Consider the following 17,081-nt stretch of genomic DNA (forward strand, 5'->3'; position numbering starts at 1 on the left):
CAAATTTATGTGATATAAAGGAGTAATTCGCTCCGGAATCAAACAATAAATTGGAAGACAATCCATTTACAAGAAAGGTACCCGAGGCAACATCCGCTGCATCTTTTGCGGCTTCTAATGTCATCTGGAAAGATCTGGCTTTTGGCTTTGGTGGGAGATTAGGGTGTTGTTTATTTTTTTGAAGTCAAAATGTCTGTAGTCTGCGGACCACATCTGCAAGCCTCTGCGGCAGAAGAGGTGGACCAAATGTCTGCAGTCTGCAATAAGAAGACTGTTTGTTTTTAACGTCTGCAGACTGTTAAAATAAATTGAATTTTTAAACTTAATTTCATGTCATAAACATTAAAAATACATTTTTAACAAAAAAAGAAAGAAAAAAGAAACTGCACGGTGGCCCATGTTTTTTTTGTTTTTGGTTTAGGTGAAAATGAGGTCTGAAGACCTTTGAAGACAGTGGCCCATGTCTGCACCAGGAAGACCTCGCGCAAACGTTTTCTGATCTGCGCACTTCCAAAAAACAAACAATTTGCGAGGGCATATGTCAGCGCGTTGTCTGCGCAGCGCAGACAAAAGTGATTGCGCAGATCTTCACACAAAAAACAAACAGCCCCTAGGTTTTGCTACATCCTTCTTCGTTGGGCAATCCTTCAAAATGCTCCCTTCTTCATGACATCCATATCACACCCTTTTTTTGGTTGTGCACTTGCTAGCGTAGTGCCCTGTCTTTCCACATTTAAAACAAGTGACCTCCTCATCACATTTCCCAAAGTGCTTCTTCTTGCACTTCTCACACCACTTTGCTTCGCCTCCTCCTCCTCTCGAACCAGACTTCAAGAATTTACTTTTCTTGTTGGACCTTGAAGATCCATCAAATTTTATTTTCTCTCTAACCTCTTCCCTCTCCAGACCTTTCTCCCTGATCTGGGTTTCAACATTCTTAGCAGCCTAGATGGCGGATTTTAGAGTGGTTGGTTGCTTGACCATTGGACCAAAGTTCGCTGGTAATCCGTGGGAAAACTTGTTGACCTTGTAGAGTTCATTTGGAACTAAATATGGAACAAGCTTCATCTTTTCCATAAAACTAGTAGCGTACTCAGTGACGCTCAAACTTCCTTTCTTCAGATTCCGAAACTCATTTTTGATTTCCAAAAGATCCTGCTCAGACCAGTATTTCATCTTCAGTTGCACCAGGAAATCTTCCTATCACATCTTGCTAGCTTCTCCCTTAAGCATCGAATCAGCTAGTACTTTCCACCAGCTTAATACTCCAGATTTTAACAAAGGAATTGTGAGAGTTGTCTTCTGTCTATTGTTGCATTCACAACTCTCAAACATAGTCTCCATTTCGGAGATCCAATTCATGACTTCCACCGGTGTCGGGCTTCCGGATAGACACGATGGTTTGGATGCCATGAAATCCTTGTATTTGCATCCACGTCCATCATTTCCTCCATCCTGGTTGTTTCATTTAACTATCGGTGGGTTGGCTTGACTAACAGTCCCACTGTAGTTCCCTCCTTCTGACTGCCCTTCATGAATTCGGGCTGTTCAACAGGCATCGTAGTTTCTTATGTATTATGTTGCAGTAATCGTCTTGTCTCCTCCATTTTGCGATCCAACATCATTTGCATCATTGCTTGTACCCCAAACATTATCATTGGCTCAGGTGCAGCTGCTACAACATGTACTTGCTCGAGCACTTGGGGTTGAGGTTGTTGATTCTTGTTTCCGTTTGCATTTCCAAATCCACTTTGGGTACTTGCCATTTTGATCTATACAACAAATAAGGCGAATTTAGGTCTTCATTCACAATAGATATTTAAATTCTCCTTATCACTCCGAAACGTTTACATGCTAGTTCTAATATCGTAGCCGTACGTTTAGAATCCTAAACACATAATGTTTCTAGATTGGGTCGGCAACAAACCATAGATCTGAACAAATAATGGCATATATGGCAAACATATAACATTTAGCACATAAAATCATTTTAGGTAACTTTCCTAAAATATACTAGTGCTCGTGTCTAAAATAGGGTGGACACTCATCTCATAATCATCGCTTAGCATTTTAAGTTTAAGTCTAGAAATCCTACAAATTCGTAGTTCGCTTAAACTAATGTTGTGATACCAACTATGACATCCCCAAATTTCACGGCCAGAAAAAATAGATTTAGTTTAGGCTTTTAAAATAAAATCAGAGTAATTTTCTAAAAGATATTGCGAAATTTGTTCCCTAAACAAAATATAATAAAAATTTATCAAAGTATTTCTTAAAGAAATATATTTTCATTATATAACAAAACCCCGGGATGTCATGTTCCGATACAGACCAAAAGCATAAACAGTATATTATAAGCCTTACAACAATTATTTACAACTACTGCCTATAATCCAAAAATCCCTCTTCAACCTGCAAATTATGTTCTATGTCCACTACCTGTAATATAAAAAGCTGAGTGGGTCAGGCTTGAGAGCCTGGTGAGCATATAGGGTTTTCAACCCACAAATAAATAAATTTATTAATTTCATCAAACAACTATAACCCTGATTACTCGTTCTCGTTATTCTCACTTTACGTCCCTAAAAACCTTTCTTGAGGGACCTAGTCTAAGAATTTTCATCGGGGTGACAACACTGCTTTAGGGGATTCCTCAACAATTTATGTCAAATAAGGCAATCATGTGGGGAATGGAGTATACCATTGAACACTAAGTTCACAAACACCTATAGGTTGCGAGCCTGCTAGCGTTCTAATGAACTGTCTAGAAAAGTTTGTGGTCATCATCTATACTCCGTCAGATGACTGAAACAACAACAATATTGAGGCATCTCATCATTTTAACACACAACACCTATTTCATCTTCCCATGTTATACCCAACATATTTGTAGATAAAAATACATATACAGTTTAAGTAATTTTAAAACCTTTATAAAACATTCATTCAACACTCATCTCAAATAAACAAACAATATAATTACACATATCACGTATTTTATATAAAATACTTCATATCTATGTGTAAGGTGAAAGTGACTACACACTCACTTGTTAAGACGATAACTGGGCAACACCTCGTCTCTTAAAATAATCTTTATAGATGAAATTGGGGTGTTTTCTCAAAAACTGAGCTTCGCGTGGGCAGATTTTCGGCTCGATAACTCTTTTTCACAAGATCTTCGGGCTTGTTTATGATGTTAGGATAATATTCTAGGCTCAGGGGTGATTTTTTGCAAATTAGAAGAAAGTATAGGGTGATAAATTGGAATTTTGTAATAAAAATCCGGATGGCATCGATCACTATTTATAGGGGCTGAACCATCGGGTTACGTTGGGCGTAAATTTAGAGTACGCGGGGCGTACTGCTAATTTAACTAGTACGCGGGGCGTACTGCTAATTTAACTAGTACGTTGGGCGTAAATTTAGAGTACTCTTTATATCTCTAGAATCCTTGTTTCAACCACTACAACTTCATTCTTAGATACCGAGATTATATAATATTTATTTTTGACGCTTATTTTTATCATTAATTCATTAAATCATAATAATTAAGTAAATAAACACATAATTCACATAATATTCACATAATTCCTCTTTATTACTTTAAAACGAGTTATAAAGGTTAACCTAAACTATTACATCATCTTTAGTGCTTAGCCCAGAAGCACGGTCGTTACAATGCACAAGCCTGCAGTGGCATTTCGTGGAATTCATCTTTTGTGCTATATGAGGAAGGTTGATGTGCATCTTTTGCACACTTCTACACATCCTAAAATTGGAGAATTGTCTAGAATTTTTGGAGTTCTTGTAGCACTTGAAGAACATAATAAACATCATCATTTTGCTCTTGATTCTTGCTAGATGTTTGGTACTCTTAACTTTTACTTTATTTTGATTGAGTTTAGTTATGTTGGGCTAAACTAGTCTTGGTTGACTTTGGTGAAATCACTTAAATGTTTGGTTGAATGTTAAAGAACTTCATGAACTTGTTCTTGAATCTTTGTGAGAATGTTTAATATTTTAACATCTTCTTGCTACTTGTATGTTTTTATGCATGAGTTTAAATGTATTTGTAGTGGTTAGTTGGCTAATTCTTGATCAAGTAATGAATCCTTAAATTAGAAAGTGGAAAGTGATTCTTGTGTTAGTTTTCACTTCACACAATCACAAAAATATTTTATCCAACATGGTAGTGAAAGCATTTGAATCCTCTTAGATATGGTGACTTTTTGTTCTTAATGCTAGTTAATTTTCTCTAATTACATGCTTAATGGAAATTGTGAATTTAAGTAAGGAAACATGTTATGAGCTTCTCTAGGTATTTTAATAACTAAGAAAAGTTTAGGTAATCTCAAGCTTCTTGGATTACTATAACAAAATTTGAGATTTAGGACAACAATTGCACTTTGGATTCTAATAATATATTTACCAAATGTTCAAGTGATGAAACCTTAAGTCAACCATCTTTCTATTATTGATTTTACATCAAGTTCTTGGTTTTGTTTAATTGTGCTCTCTAAATATTGGTTTAACTCTAGTTTTCTTTCAAATATTTCAATACACCCCCTATTTTTATACTTATTTTAGTTTCACAAGTATTTGTATGACAAGATTTTATAGAAATAACAAATTAAAACAATATATATGGATACGATCCCTTTACCACTATACACTATTTTAGTGTACAAGATATAATGTTATTTATTTTGTTGGTCTCAACAACCACCATTCTATTTTATGCTATATTCTAATCAATCAAAGTCATCAAACCACTTAACAACATAACGTCTTTCTTTTGTATCTATTTTCTTTGAAGGGAATGTATGATCCCTTGGTTGACAAGGTCCTTGAAGCAAATATGCCTTCCCTATTTCATCTTTTTGATTTGGATTGTAATTTGTAATCTTTGGTCTAACACCCGGGTTTTTTAGAAGATCATTCAATTCAACACTTGTAATTAGAGTAGTTGTAGGTTGTGGATTTACATTAGAAACTGAAGGAAATGATTGACTAGAAGGACATGGTCTTTTAAAGGATCCTTCAAAACTTAAGTCATTGGAGCATGACCTTTTGGAGGATTCTCTAACACTTGATTTATTGATGATTGTTCTTCCAAAAAAAGACTCAATTTTATCCTGACAATTCAATATCAAACAAGTAATCCATCCAATTATCCAACAATTAAATGGAAAACAAGTCTAACAATATAACTATCTAAGTATCTAACATTCTAAAAACAAGTTAAAAATTACAAGTAAACAATTAATTTCAAGGTAAACAACTACTAAGTTCACCTAAGCAATAAAAAATTTCAACCGAAAAAAGCAACTAGTTAGAATAATTTCATAAACCTAATATATATATATATATATATATATATATATATATATATATATATATATATATATATATATATATATATATAAATTGTTTCATTGTATTTGTAGGTTTGAAGAGAGAGCCAAGCAAAATTGAAATACTTGGACCTTGGGGGTGGGGGGGGGGGGGGGGGGTTCCTGGATTCCTACATCGCAACTTTCACAGAAGGGCAATGCATGATTTTTTTCCGGTAACAACGATCGATCGATGTTGCTTCCTTTTCTTGATTTGCTGCCTATACACAATGGAATTGAGCTGTTAGGCTAATATTTTATTTACTTTTAGGCTAATTCTCTTAATTGTTTTGGGCTCGCATTTGTTACACTTACACATTGTCATATTTTTTTGGGTCTCTAAAATAGTAGTGTCCTTCGTATTTGAAGCCGATATGCAATATGATTTTTTTACACTAACAGACCAAAACGGAGTAGTAGCCCGGAACCCCCCCCCCTCCCCCCGAACACCACACATATCCGCCACTGTCGGGGGGTCCCGGGCCACTGCTCCGATTCTGACAGGTAGTGTAATTTTTTTTTCTATTAGGTGCACCGGCTTAAAATACGAGTTCCACTGCTAATTTAGATTTGATCAGAAATTTTTTTGAGTGCCACCCTACTAAAATATTTTATGTCCGCCAATATATATATATATATATATATATATACACACACGCACACACAAAGAAAGAGAGAGGAAAAGAGAGATGTGTACAAATATATATATATATATATATATATATATATATATATATATATATACACACACACAGGAGAGAGAGAGATGTGTTTAAATATATACACCATTCATCATGGAAAATTAAATAAAAAAACATTCACGTTACTAATAAAACACACATAAATACACAAAAGATTATAACTACAAGTAAAGTCACATTTAATTTGCATTATTTATAATTTAATACATTCATTGTTTAACTTACATTATATTCAGAGTTTAATACATTCATTCATAGTTCAATTCACATAACTTTTTTTTAAACACCACCACCAAATAATAGATCAGAGAAAAAGAGAACAAATCCTTACCGAAAAACTACATTTACTTCCATAAAAATGACACGGTCAAAATTAAATTCATAGGTTGACAATGGTTGTAAGTCTCGTTTTACAAATGACGTGGCTCACCACGACTCAAAAAAAACTTGAAGCTAGTTTGACATTGCCGCCAAGTCACACCTTACGTTATGTAGAACATTGATGTTAAGTAATCGTGGTTGTGGTGGATCCTAGTCATAATCAGGGCGAGTTCAACCAGTTTGGGGGTTCTAAGCGAACCAAAAATTTGGAGCCCTTTGAGTTTACAAATGGCGGAGTTAATTTTTTTTATGTATATGTTTTTTGTGAATATATTTTATAAAACATTGTGTTTTAATCAAAAGACATTACATAACTAGATGTCTAACAAGAATCTCATTAAAAACAAAACCAAATATTGAGGCCAAACCACATAATTCAAATCAAATATCGCATGTTTAATCAAAAAACTTGTTCTATCATTCTGTTCTATGGATACCTTCCATCATAATTCAGTTTTGTAGTACTGATGCAGAAGTTTCCATGTATTAGAGTTTGGAGTTTGGGGTCAATCAACCAAGCCAAGAGCTAAAAAGCATCAATCTTTTTGAGGAATGATTTACCAAATAAAGCAAATTGAAGATTTGAAGTAGTGGGACAAAGCTTATTGGCTTGGCGACCATTATTCCATTAATCAACAATATCAATTGAGATTTTTAGAACACTGGTTCCAGGCTTTAAGCTAATCGGCTATTATTTAACCCTAATTACATAATAAGACAATAGGAAAATCGAAAGTCAAAAGGGATAATACAAGCAGTCGTTAGTCAAGCACATTACCGTTTCAAATTAAATGAAGAATCGATTGTTGTGGAGAAACCGAGAGGCTAGAACAGCAGTGAGAAGTAGAACAATAGCGATTCAGTCGACAACAGTGGAATAGTGGAAGAATGAATTGGATTAGATTAGAAGAAGGTCTGAATCAAGTCTGAGAATGGACAAAAAACGGAATGTTAGCATGTTTTAGTCGAAAGCAGCGAGAAGTTTAATCATCTTTAATGTTGGTGTGATTGTAGTCTTTAGAATTGCAGCATGATTTTTTTGGGGCGTAAATAGATGGATAGAAGAGTCTATTGGAATTAAATGGGGCCCGTTATAATTTGGGGCCCTAATCCCTACCTTAACAAATAGAAGCATAAGACCAGCCCTAGTCATAACTCCCTCAATATAAATATCCTGCTAAACAAACATGACTTGATCTCAACGAAACTCCATCGTTGATCATAGTTAACGACAATAGTACAGAAAACATTTTAACCAAGGCTATGAGGTGTTGAGGGTGCATTGTAGAGTGGGGTGAGGTGTTTGTATTTTATACACAACCACAATGATAAGTCACCACATCTCACCTACCCTAATTTATTTATTTCCATTTGCTTCTTTACGTGTACGGTATAAGAGTCTTTAAAGTATAAAAATGAGAGGTAAAGGAAACATATAGATTCTTGTCCATACATGTGCTTGTAAAGGAAATCGAAGTGGCAGAGAATGTGACGGAAGGAGAGGGAGATTTTGTAGAGGGATGATAGAATCTGGAGAGTATTTGAGATTTGTGTTATTTTTAATTAGCATGTCAATAAGTATACATGTTTATCATATTGCCTTGCTAAAAGTGGTGTAATTAACACAAGCTTTATAAATTAATTAACTAATTGCAAAAAAATCTTTAATAACCAATTGGGAAAAAACAACAAACTAATTGGTTATGATATAATATCAACTTTCCAACAAAATACATACAAAGTGTGTCTTGAATAAGATTCAACCGTGCAAACTTAAATCAATCATAACATATTAAATTTTCTCGATTGTAATAAGTTTTACATAAAAAATATCACTACACTAAACCATAAAAATATAAGTATGAAAATAGACCATTGGAACTTAAATTTGATGTTTCCATCACTATTTCCTATAAAAGAACTCAATAAATAACAAATTTGACACGTTTTATCAAATGAAATATAAAATATAATTAAAAATGTATTGTTCTCAATAAACGTGGAATATCATTAAGTGTTTATCTTTATAGAATATATATATATATATATGGCACTAAAAACATCTAGCACTAGTGGTCTAGTGGTAGAATAGTATCTTGCCACGGTACATACTAGGGTTCGATTCTCGGCTGGTCCATTAATACAATTTGGTCCTTTTTAGTTTCAGTTTTTTTACACAGGACCAAAATTCTTTTATGACAAACCAACCAACCAAACTTTTAAGATTTTGAAATTACACACCCAATATTTAAAAAGTTTGCTTGCTAACCAACTTTGTAATTTTTATTTCTGGTTTTACGTTCGTAATGGGGTTAACTAAAAAAAAAAGTAGAAAATTATATACATATAGTAAGGTTTTATCATTTATTGTAACATTCTTTTCATCATTTATTGTGGATTTTAGTCATAATGATAAAAATTAATAAGTTCGTTAGATTATTTAAAAAACATGATGTATTGTACATTGTTAAAATGGTTAATGTACAAAATCACCATTGTACTTTTCTCAAAAAATTTATTAAGAAGGAAATTGTCGATTCCATTAGAGAACTTTCTTTCCTTTGGTACTTTAACATGAATGGTAACTTTTTTTGGGGTTAATTGATTAAAAAACCATATGAACACTTTGTAATTGATTTTATGCTCTAGCTTCTTGCTATTGTCGTTTCTTTTTTATATATTGTTGGTTGTTATAAAAAAAACGAAGAGAACAAGATTCATTTAAGTCCGTAAATTCTTCATAATCCTCAATCATGAATCTTGAAGAGAACAAGTTGATAATAAAATCACATCTCATACTATTTTAGATAGGCATTCAATGACCCGGGTAATATACGAATCTATAGAACTAGTTGATTTTATTATATACAATATGACCAATTCATGTAAAATAATTGTAAAGTTTATCTGGTTAAGTGAGCTTGATAAGAAGAACCACCATGACGAAAATACACGTCATTAAAAACATGAGAAACCACGTGAAGCATGAGGTGTTGGAAGTCTGTGTGTATACAGCCATAGCCTGTGTATTCGCTTGTCCTGTGCTTGCCAGGCTATGCTCCACTGCTTTTTCAGTCGAATCAAGAATCTGCACTCAAAAGTAAAATCCCACCAAACAAATAGTCAATGGTCAATGGTCAATATACAAATGTGAAAAAAACTTACTCTTTCAGTATTTTGTATGGATTTGTTCATCAAAAGACTTCTCTCTTTGAGCTGTCGTGCCAAATCCACCATTTCATCTGTCAAATCTTCTTGAAGTTTCCTGTGTTTTGTGACATGTGCTTGTGCTGTAGCATCCAATTTAACAGGTGATGATGAACCAGATGATGATTCACAACTATCTTGGCTTCTATGTTCACCAGAAGAAGGCCTGAAAATGAATTCAACAAGATCCAAAATCATATGAGATAAAACCTAAATTCACTAATTCAGAAATATTGTCATTTCTCTAATTTCTGCTTACACTAGTCTTCTTCTCAACCCTGGTGAAAGGCTAATACTTTCTTCTTCTTTTTTACTGTTGTTTTCTTTAACGCATGTTTTCACTCTCAGTTCAGGCGTTTGTACACTCTCCAGCTGCCAAAATTGTTATATATATATATATATATATATATATATATATATATATATATATATATATATATATATATATGATTATGTAGATTGTATCATCTGGAGTATTTTAAAAACTATATGTATTGTAACATATACAAACATACTTACCACAGGGATAGCCAGCTTGGCTGCAAGGACTTCAATTTTCTCCGAGTAATCATTCACTATAGCTTTTGAAAGTCTATGGGCACAAGAGGAAAAACCATAACCTTATCAAGCATTTTGTGGAGTTCTTGGACACCATAACATCTATCCATTCACAAATACACATGCAAAGGTGAATTAAAGAGAAAATTAAAGAAACCATGCCTGGGTAGTCCTTCTGGAGTTTGCTCTGTGGCGAGTTGTTCCAACTGTTCGCGTAAAGTAGCAACATACTGCAAGATACCCATCGAATTAGCTCCACATTCCACAATGTGAGATGTTATCGGTGGCGTTCAAATCTTGATTACAGAGACATTTAATCAAACAGGTGACAAACACAATTATGTCACAAACAAGATTTACAAATTTACATAAGCAGTTCCGAATCAACAAATCTCGAGGTTTCTGAAGATGTAAACTGAAAAGTGGATAAGCAAGAAAATATTATCGAAGTTTAGACGACTTACATGCACAAGTTTCACTTTGTTTTGTTGTTGTGGAGCAGCTGCTAGCAATCTTTTCAGATTAATTTCGGTTTTACTCAATCCCATCCTCAAAACAACCCTACAACAAATCGATTTTTTTAACGTGTACAGATATAGATACAGCGGAATAAAGGAGGAAATTGATTATGATCAAAACATAGGATCATCGATATTTACGGTTTGACAGGAAGCAAATATTAGTGGATCGTATGCATCGTTTTTTGATTCTTGCCCAAGTGGATCGTATGCATCGTTTTTTGATTCTTGCCCAAATGGTTACTGGTATTGCCATTAAACGCCGATTGCCGATTTTCGCCGATGACAAACCAACCAGAATATATTTCGGTTGTTTCATTTCATCATGTTTATACTGTCCAGGAAAGACCCTTCGCCTATGGATTTTATGCTCTACACACCTTGAGCTAGTATTAATACAAGTATTTGGACCATATACATACAAGTCACAATATTTTGGTTTTGACTATTATATTTTATTTTATTCAATGAAAGCCACCTATTTTGATAGAAATCCCCACTCTCACCCCTTATTTTTGGTTTAGCCGGTGTTAAAATTGACAAGACTTCCCATTAACCTAAGTGTCATTGTATATATTTCCTAAAAAAACATATAACTTTCTAAAATGATACCTACATTGTATATTTGTATATGTATAACGTGCTATACCAGAAATGAGAAATCATTAAAGATAACAATAAGGTATTTCATAGAATACATATAATGTCATATATGTAAATAAGAAGCTATGTTAGTTTTAACATTTGCTAAACTAGAAATTTAGGTCATGGTGGTCTTAACGAGAACTTTTTTAAAAACGGATATCTTTCATTGACCGAAAAAAAATATATAGTTAAATTAAACCGCATAAATGGTCAAAATATAATGATTTGAATGTATATTGATCACAATACTAACACTATATAAGGCATATGATATAATTGAGAATGTAAAAATACATCCAGTTTTACAAAAAATTATATGATGGTAAATATATCATATGACTTACATCACTAACCAAAGAGAAATCAAATATCTTTTTATTTTTCTAGCTATATAGTTTCTTACTTATTTGAAATGATGACAAATATATTAAAATATTACTATCTATGTCTCATATTTATTGTTCATTTTTTACTTTTGAAATCTTTATTCATCAACTTTGATATTAAATATTTTCATATATAATATATAATACTTGATGCAAAATATATGAATGGATTGTGTATTAAATTTCTTTTCATTGTTATAAGTTTAATCAAGTAATACATAACATGAATAAAAATATTTAAGGTCAAAATTGATGAATAAAAACTTTAAAAGTCAAAAATAGAATTATGAGACAAATAGAACATTAACCTTATCAAAATATAACATATGTCACTGTTTCATATGAATAAGAAAATAAGTATGATGAAAATGTAAGAGGATATTTGATTTCTCCTAACAAAATAATCCTTGCTAACTAAATAGTCATTGTATAATTAATCCAAAAAAATAAATTAGATAACTTACGATAACTATATTTAATATTTTTTTACACTCCTAATGGATTCAAATTACATTGTTTTGCTTGACCTTATCTTTTTTTTTAAATTATTTATTTTATTTTATAACATCAGTTTGACAAAATAAAAAAATTACGATCTAAAAAAGATTATAGTCTACCGGTATCTGATATTGATATGGTGTCTTTCAAACCAAATATCATCTAAAATAATAACACAATTTAGAACTAGATTAGAGAAAATGTATCATCATTCTAAATAACCTATAAAAAATATTAGAGATCAATAAGTCAACCTAAATGTACCCTACAGTATTTTTTTTTTTTTTTAAAAAAACACAAATTTTATTGTCATGATGCCATGTATATATAATATATGTTCTTTCTTCTATAATATATGTTCTTCTTTCTTCTAGTTCAATCTTAACTTTTGAAAGTTAAAACAATTTTAAACATGTGTCCATTTGTAGCTTCATATAACAATATCTTTAATGAACAGTGAACATCCATAACATCATTCACAATAAAGAGTGAAAAATCTTACATTTTATGACTTTTGAGCAATACATGAATTGCTTAGGACATGAGTATTTCCCCAAAGTATAAGGTCCATCCAGAAAAAGAAAAAAAGAAAAAAAAAAAAAAAATTGCGTGGGCCGATGGCTGCAAACTTAAGCTATGATAAAATGTCTTCACCGCAGTAACGTCGAAAACTAGGACTTCTTAACAAGATTTAGGGTTTTGGTAACTTGATCTCTCCACCTTTCTCTGTTCTTGAAATCACAACAAGCTTCAAGCTGATATCAGAATGGCGGTCGATGGAAATTCGTTCGAAGTCGCTCCCGAGACAGAGGCATTTCTTTGTGAGCGATTATTGGACCAAACGCAGCCAATTTCGGAGCGGTTTAGAGTCCTATTCTCCCTCCGGAATCTTCGAGGCCCTGCCCCTCGCAATGCTCTGATCCTGGGTTTGTTCTCTTTCTCTATCTCTGTATGTGCGATATTTTTCGTAGTTTCTGTTCTTCATACAATAATCGTTTGCTTCGTAGACGATTCCAAACTTTGCTTGGTGTTATAGTGTTACTTGAAACCTAAACACTTGTTGACAATTGGCGAATTTGTAAATAGTAGTATGCTTCTAAGTTTTTTCTCAACAATTGATTGGTAAGAACGTCAGTATTGGTTGTATGATTGCCGTATTCAGAGCCAGTCCAAAAGAAAAGGACCCTCAAAGACACCTGTTTTTGCTTGTATTAAAAAAAAAAAAAAAAAAAAAAAAAAAAAAAAAAAAAAAAAGTGGCCTGAAATCTGTTTATATGAATAAGGAGCTATAAAATGAAAATATTTAAACCCTACACACAATGACATCTACATTTGGCAAATAAAGCAGTCTAACCCGCTTGTGTCCTGAACCATTTTCCTTGATCAAAATCCATGGTGTTTGATGGGTATATAACAATTGTTCATAAACCACTTGTATCCTTAACCATTTGCTTGAATGCTACAATCACAAGTTTATGTAGCATCTAAGTCTTAAAAAATAAAGAATTGAAAAAATAATATATGATTCAACATTCATGCCAAACTCATAAACCAAACATAATGACCACTTGGATATTCTAACCATGATTGATTCAAGAAATTAGTATAAATCCAAATTCAAGAAAAGAAACTCATATCAACCGGTCAAATAGGAATGAATTGTTTTTAGATTGAAGAAAAGGCGTAAGATTCTCTTTGCAAAAACTTAGTTTTGCCTCCTATGCTTCATGGAAAATAATCATACACAGTTGGCTCGTATGTATGTATGTATGTATGTATGTTTTGAATACTCGTGAATAGTTTTAAGAGATATAATTTTGGTTAATGCAGCAACAAAAGATTCTTCAAACCTATTAGCACATGAGGCTGCCTTTGCTTTGGGTCAAATGCAAGATGCTGATGCTATTCCTGCTTTGAAGGTTGTTCTTAATGATCTTTCTTTGCATCCTATTGTACGCCATGAGGTTGGCTTTCTTTCATTGATGCATTTTACAACATTTTGTAGTTGTGTTTTGGTAATAATGTTTGTGGTGCATATGAATAGGCTGCAGAAGCTCTTGGTGCCATTGGTTTAGAGAGTAATATTCCTCTTCTGAGGGACAGTTTGGATTCAGATCCAGCAGAAGAGGTTAGAGAGACATGTGAGTTGGCTCTTGCTCGAATTCAGGAGCTTAAAAATGTTGGTGACACCCACACCCATCAGTCACCATTTCTTTCTGTTGATCCAGCTGCACCTGCTTCTTGCTCTTCTGTACATGATCTAAGGTGCTGTTTCCTTTTTTCACTTGATCAATGCTTTTTAGTTACAGATTTTTTTTTTTTTTTTTTTGGTAGGGAAGTGATTTTAGATGAAGAAAAGGGGATGTACGAGAGGTATTCAGCTCTTTTCGGACTCCGGAATCATGGAGGTGAAGAAGCAGTTGCTGCTATAGTAGAATCTTTGAATTCAAAAAGTGCTTTATTGCGACATGAGGTCCACATTTATCTTCAGTCATGATTTTTTTTGGTAGGAAGGATAAGAATTTAAAATTTCATGGGAATGGGAATCCAGGTTGCGTATGTGTTGGGGCAATTGCAAAACAAATATGCTTCAGATGCGCTCTCCAGGGTACTTAAGGATGTGAATGAGCATCCTATGGTCAGACATGAAGCAGCTGAGGCCCTTGGCTCAATCGCAGGTTTGCTTACATTACATATACTACCAAGTATCTCATATGTTTTGCTGCCAATTAACATTTTTATGTAAAATTTTTTTTTTTTTTTGGGTGGTTGACAGATGAGGAGTGTGTCTCTCTGCTTGAGGAATTTTCCAAGGATCCAGAGCCCATTGTTTCACAGAGCTGTGAAGTTGCTTTAAGCATGCTGGAATTTGAACGTTCTGGCAAATCATTTGAGGTAATAATTCTCAAGATATATATATGATTAAACATCTCCAATTTTGCTCATGAAAACTTGTATTATTTCCAAGATTTATTTATTTAATATTATTTTTTTGCAGTACCTGTTTATGCAGGCACCTCAATTGCAGGAGGCAGCATAATGATTGATTGTAGTTTTGCTGAGATATGTATTGTCATCATTGAGCTATATAATTGGTAGAAATTATGAGTACCACCTTCCTTATATCGGTAAAAGCAGCAACATAACTTTAGTGTACGATTGATTAAGAACATAAAATTTGGGATAAAACAAAAATAAGGAGAAGAAAGCTCTAAAATTCAAGCAAAAAAGGAGCACAATACGTCCACTACCACCCTTGGATACACCGGTCCATGCCTGTTCGCTGGGGCCTGGGAGCCTGCGACTTGGGCCTGTCCAGTCCAGTCAATGTTCTATTTTTATTATTTGTATTTTTCCAAATTTCAAGCTTTTAATTAATGTTTAATCACTTTTACTTCATACTTATTTTTAAAAAATGTTATTTACTTTTAAGAAACCTTTGATTTTTTTGGATCATTTATCTTGAAAAATCATTGTTCTAAAAAAATGCATCATCATAGCAACAAGACACGACTTCGACCTTCCAAAACCCCAAAGATGGTATTGTTAGGAGTCACACAACAACTCAAGATAAGGCTTGTCATAGTGCCTTATGACATAAGCTCTTCATAAAACATTCTTTTTCTTTCATAGTTTTTTTTTTTTTTTTTTTTATCGTACATGTAAACTTTTATATATATATATATATATATATATATATATATATATATATATATATATATAATAATAATAATAACAATAATAAAATTCCAAGTACATTTTAATACATTGCCATAAAAATAAATAATAATTATAAAATTATTGTTTTTCTATTTTACCTTTATCAGACGCAATGCCGAAATCTCTTGTAAATGGAATACAACTTCGTCGTCCGTAAAACCTATTTTTTTAACATCTACGCTAACTTGTCTTTGGACTAACATAAGTTATTAAAAACACTTAGAAAAAAGAATTGTATATTATAAGTATTCTGAATCATCATTCCTTAATAGATCATCAGGTTTCGGACAACGTTCATGGTGTTCAAGACCTACATTATCATTCTGGAACCCTTAAAACACCTAATTTCGGACTAAAACAATTGATCAGAATCACATTACAAAGTACTTACATAACATTCATACACGTATAACGAGAAACAAGTTAAAAAAAAAGGATAATATGAATATTTCGGAGTTGTTCCTCGTGTTCCGGAACATTCTGGAATACATAAATCGCTTCAGAAAATCAAATACAAAATAACTTAAAATGTAGAACCTACTTGATTTAACGCATCGATACTGAAAACTTGATCCAAAATACGGGTAGAACATGCTTTTGGATCTGCTAATTTCGGAATGCTATTCCAGATTTTTTGTGTGGGAACCATATATATATATATATATATATATATATATATATATATATATATATATATATATATATATATATATATATATTAAAGTATTAGACTTGGGCCGGTTTTCGGGTCCGGAATGACCTATTACGGACCAAAATGTTATTTTTCAAAAAAAAAAAAATTAGTTATATTTTTTGAAAAAAAACAAGAAAATGGTTAGATTATTCGATTTCTTTCTTTTTATTATTATTATTATTATTATTATTATTATTATTATTATTATTATTATTATTATTATTATAACTATAACGTTTTGTTTTCATTTGCAACGTACACACATGCACACGCGTTAATCATTAAATTGTAGAGGATATTAACATATATTACTTGAGAAGAATGGTAATATGGATCCGGTTAACAAAAGAAAAAAAAACGGGGTAACCATGTATATT

General features: G+C 32.6%; 1 protein-coding gene and 1 long non-coding RNA gene across 3 annotated transcripts; one reads left to right on the forward strand and one right to left on the reverse strand.

Moving 5' to 3' along the window:
* Positions 1–9,236: 9,236 nt before the first annotated feature.
* On the reverse strand, positions 9,237–11,104 carry LOC145017690 (uncharacterized). Its single transcript, XR_013666620.1, has 6 exons — positions 10,903–11,104; positions 10,708–10,804; positions 10,205–10,473; positions 9,945–10,057; positions 9,644–9,851; positions 9,237–9,566 (listed from the first exon to the last, which is right to left on the reverse strand). It is a non-coding gene; the product is annotated as an uncharacterized LOC145017690 (long non-coding RNA).
* Positions 11,105–12,894: 1,790 nt separating this feature from the next.
* LOC145017937 (ARM repeat superfamily protein) lies at positions 12,895–15,689 on the forward strand. 2 transcript variants are annotated; one of them, XM_078975883.1, is made up of 7 exons: positions 12,895–13,216; positions 14,121–14,209; positions 14,335–14,555; positions 14,625–14,763; positions 14,842–14,968; positions 15,067–15,185; positions 15,289–15,689. In XM_078975883.1, the coding sequence occupies exons 1-7, from the start codon at positions 13,057–13,059 to the stop codon at positions 15,328–15,330; spliced, it is 897 nt and encodes a 298-aa protein (XP_078832009.1). In that variant the 5' UTR covers positions 12,895–13,056; the 3' UTR covers positions 15,331–15,689. The 2 variants fall into 2 exon arrangements, with proteins under 2 accessions (XP_078832009.1, XP_078832008.1); XM_078975882.1 differs by having other exon boundaries at positions 12,896–13,216; positions 14,121–14,254.
* Positions 15,690–17,081: the final 1,392 nt, after the last annotated feature.

Source organism: Lactuca saligna, chromosome 9, assembly GCF_052625555.1.
Source record: "Lactuca saligna cultivar CGN05327 chromosome 9, ASM5262555v1, whole genome shotgun sequence".
Lineage (NCBI taxonomy): Eukaryota > Viridiplantae > Streptophyta > Magnoliopsida > Asterales > Asteraceae > Lactuca > Lactuca saligna.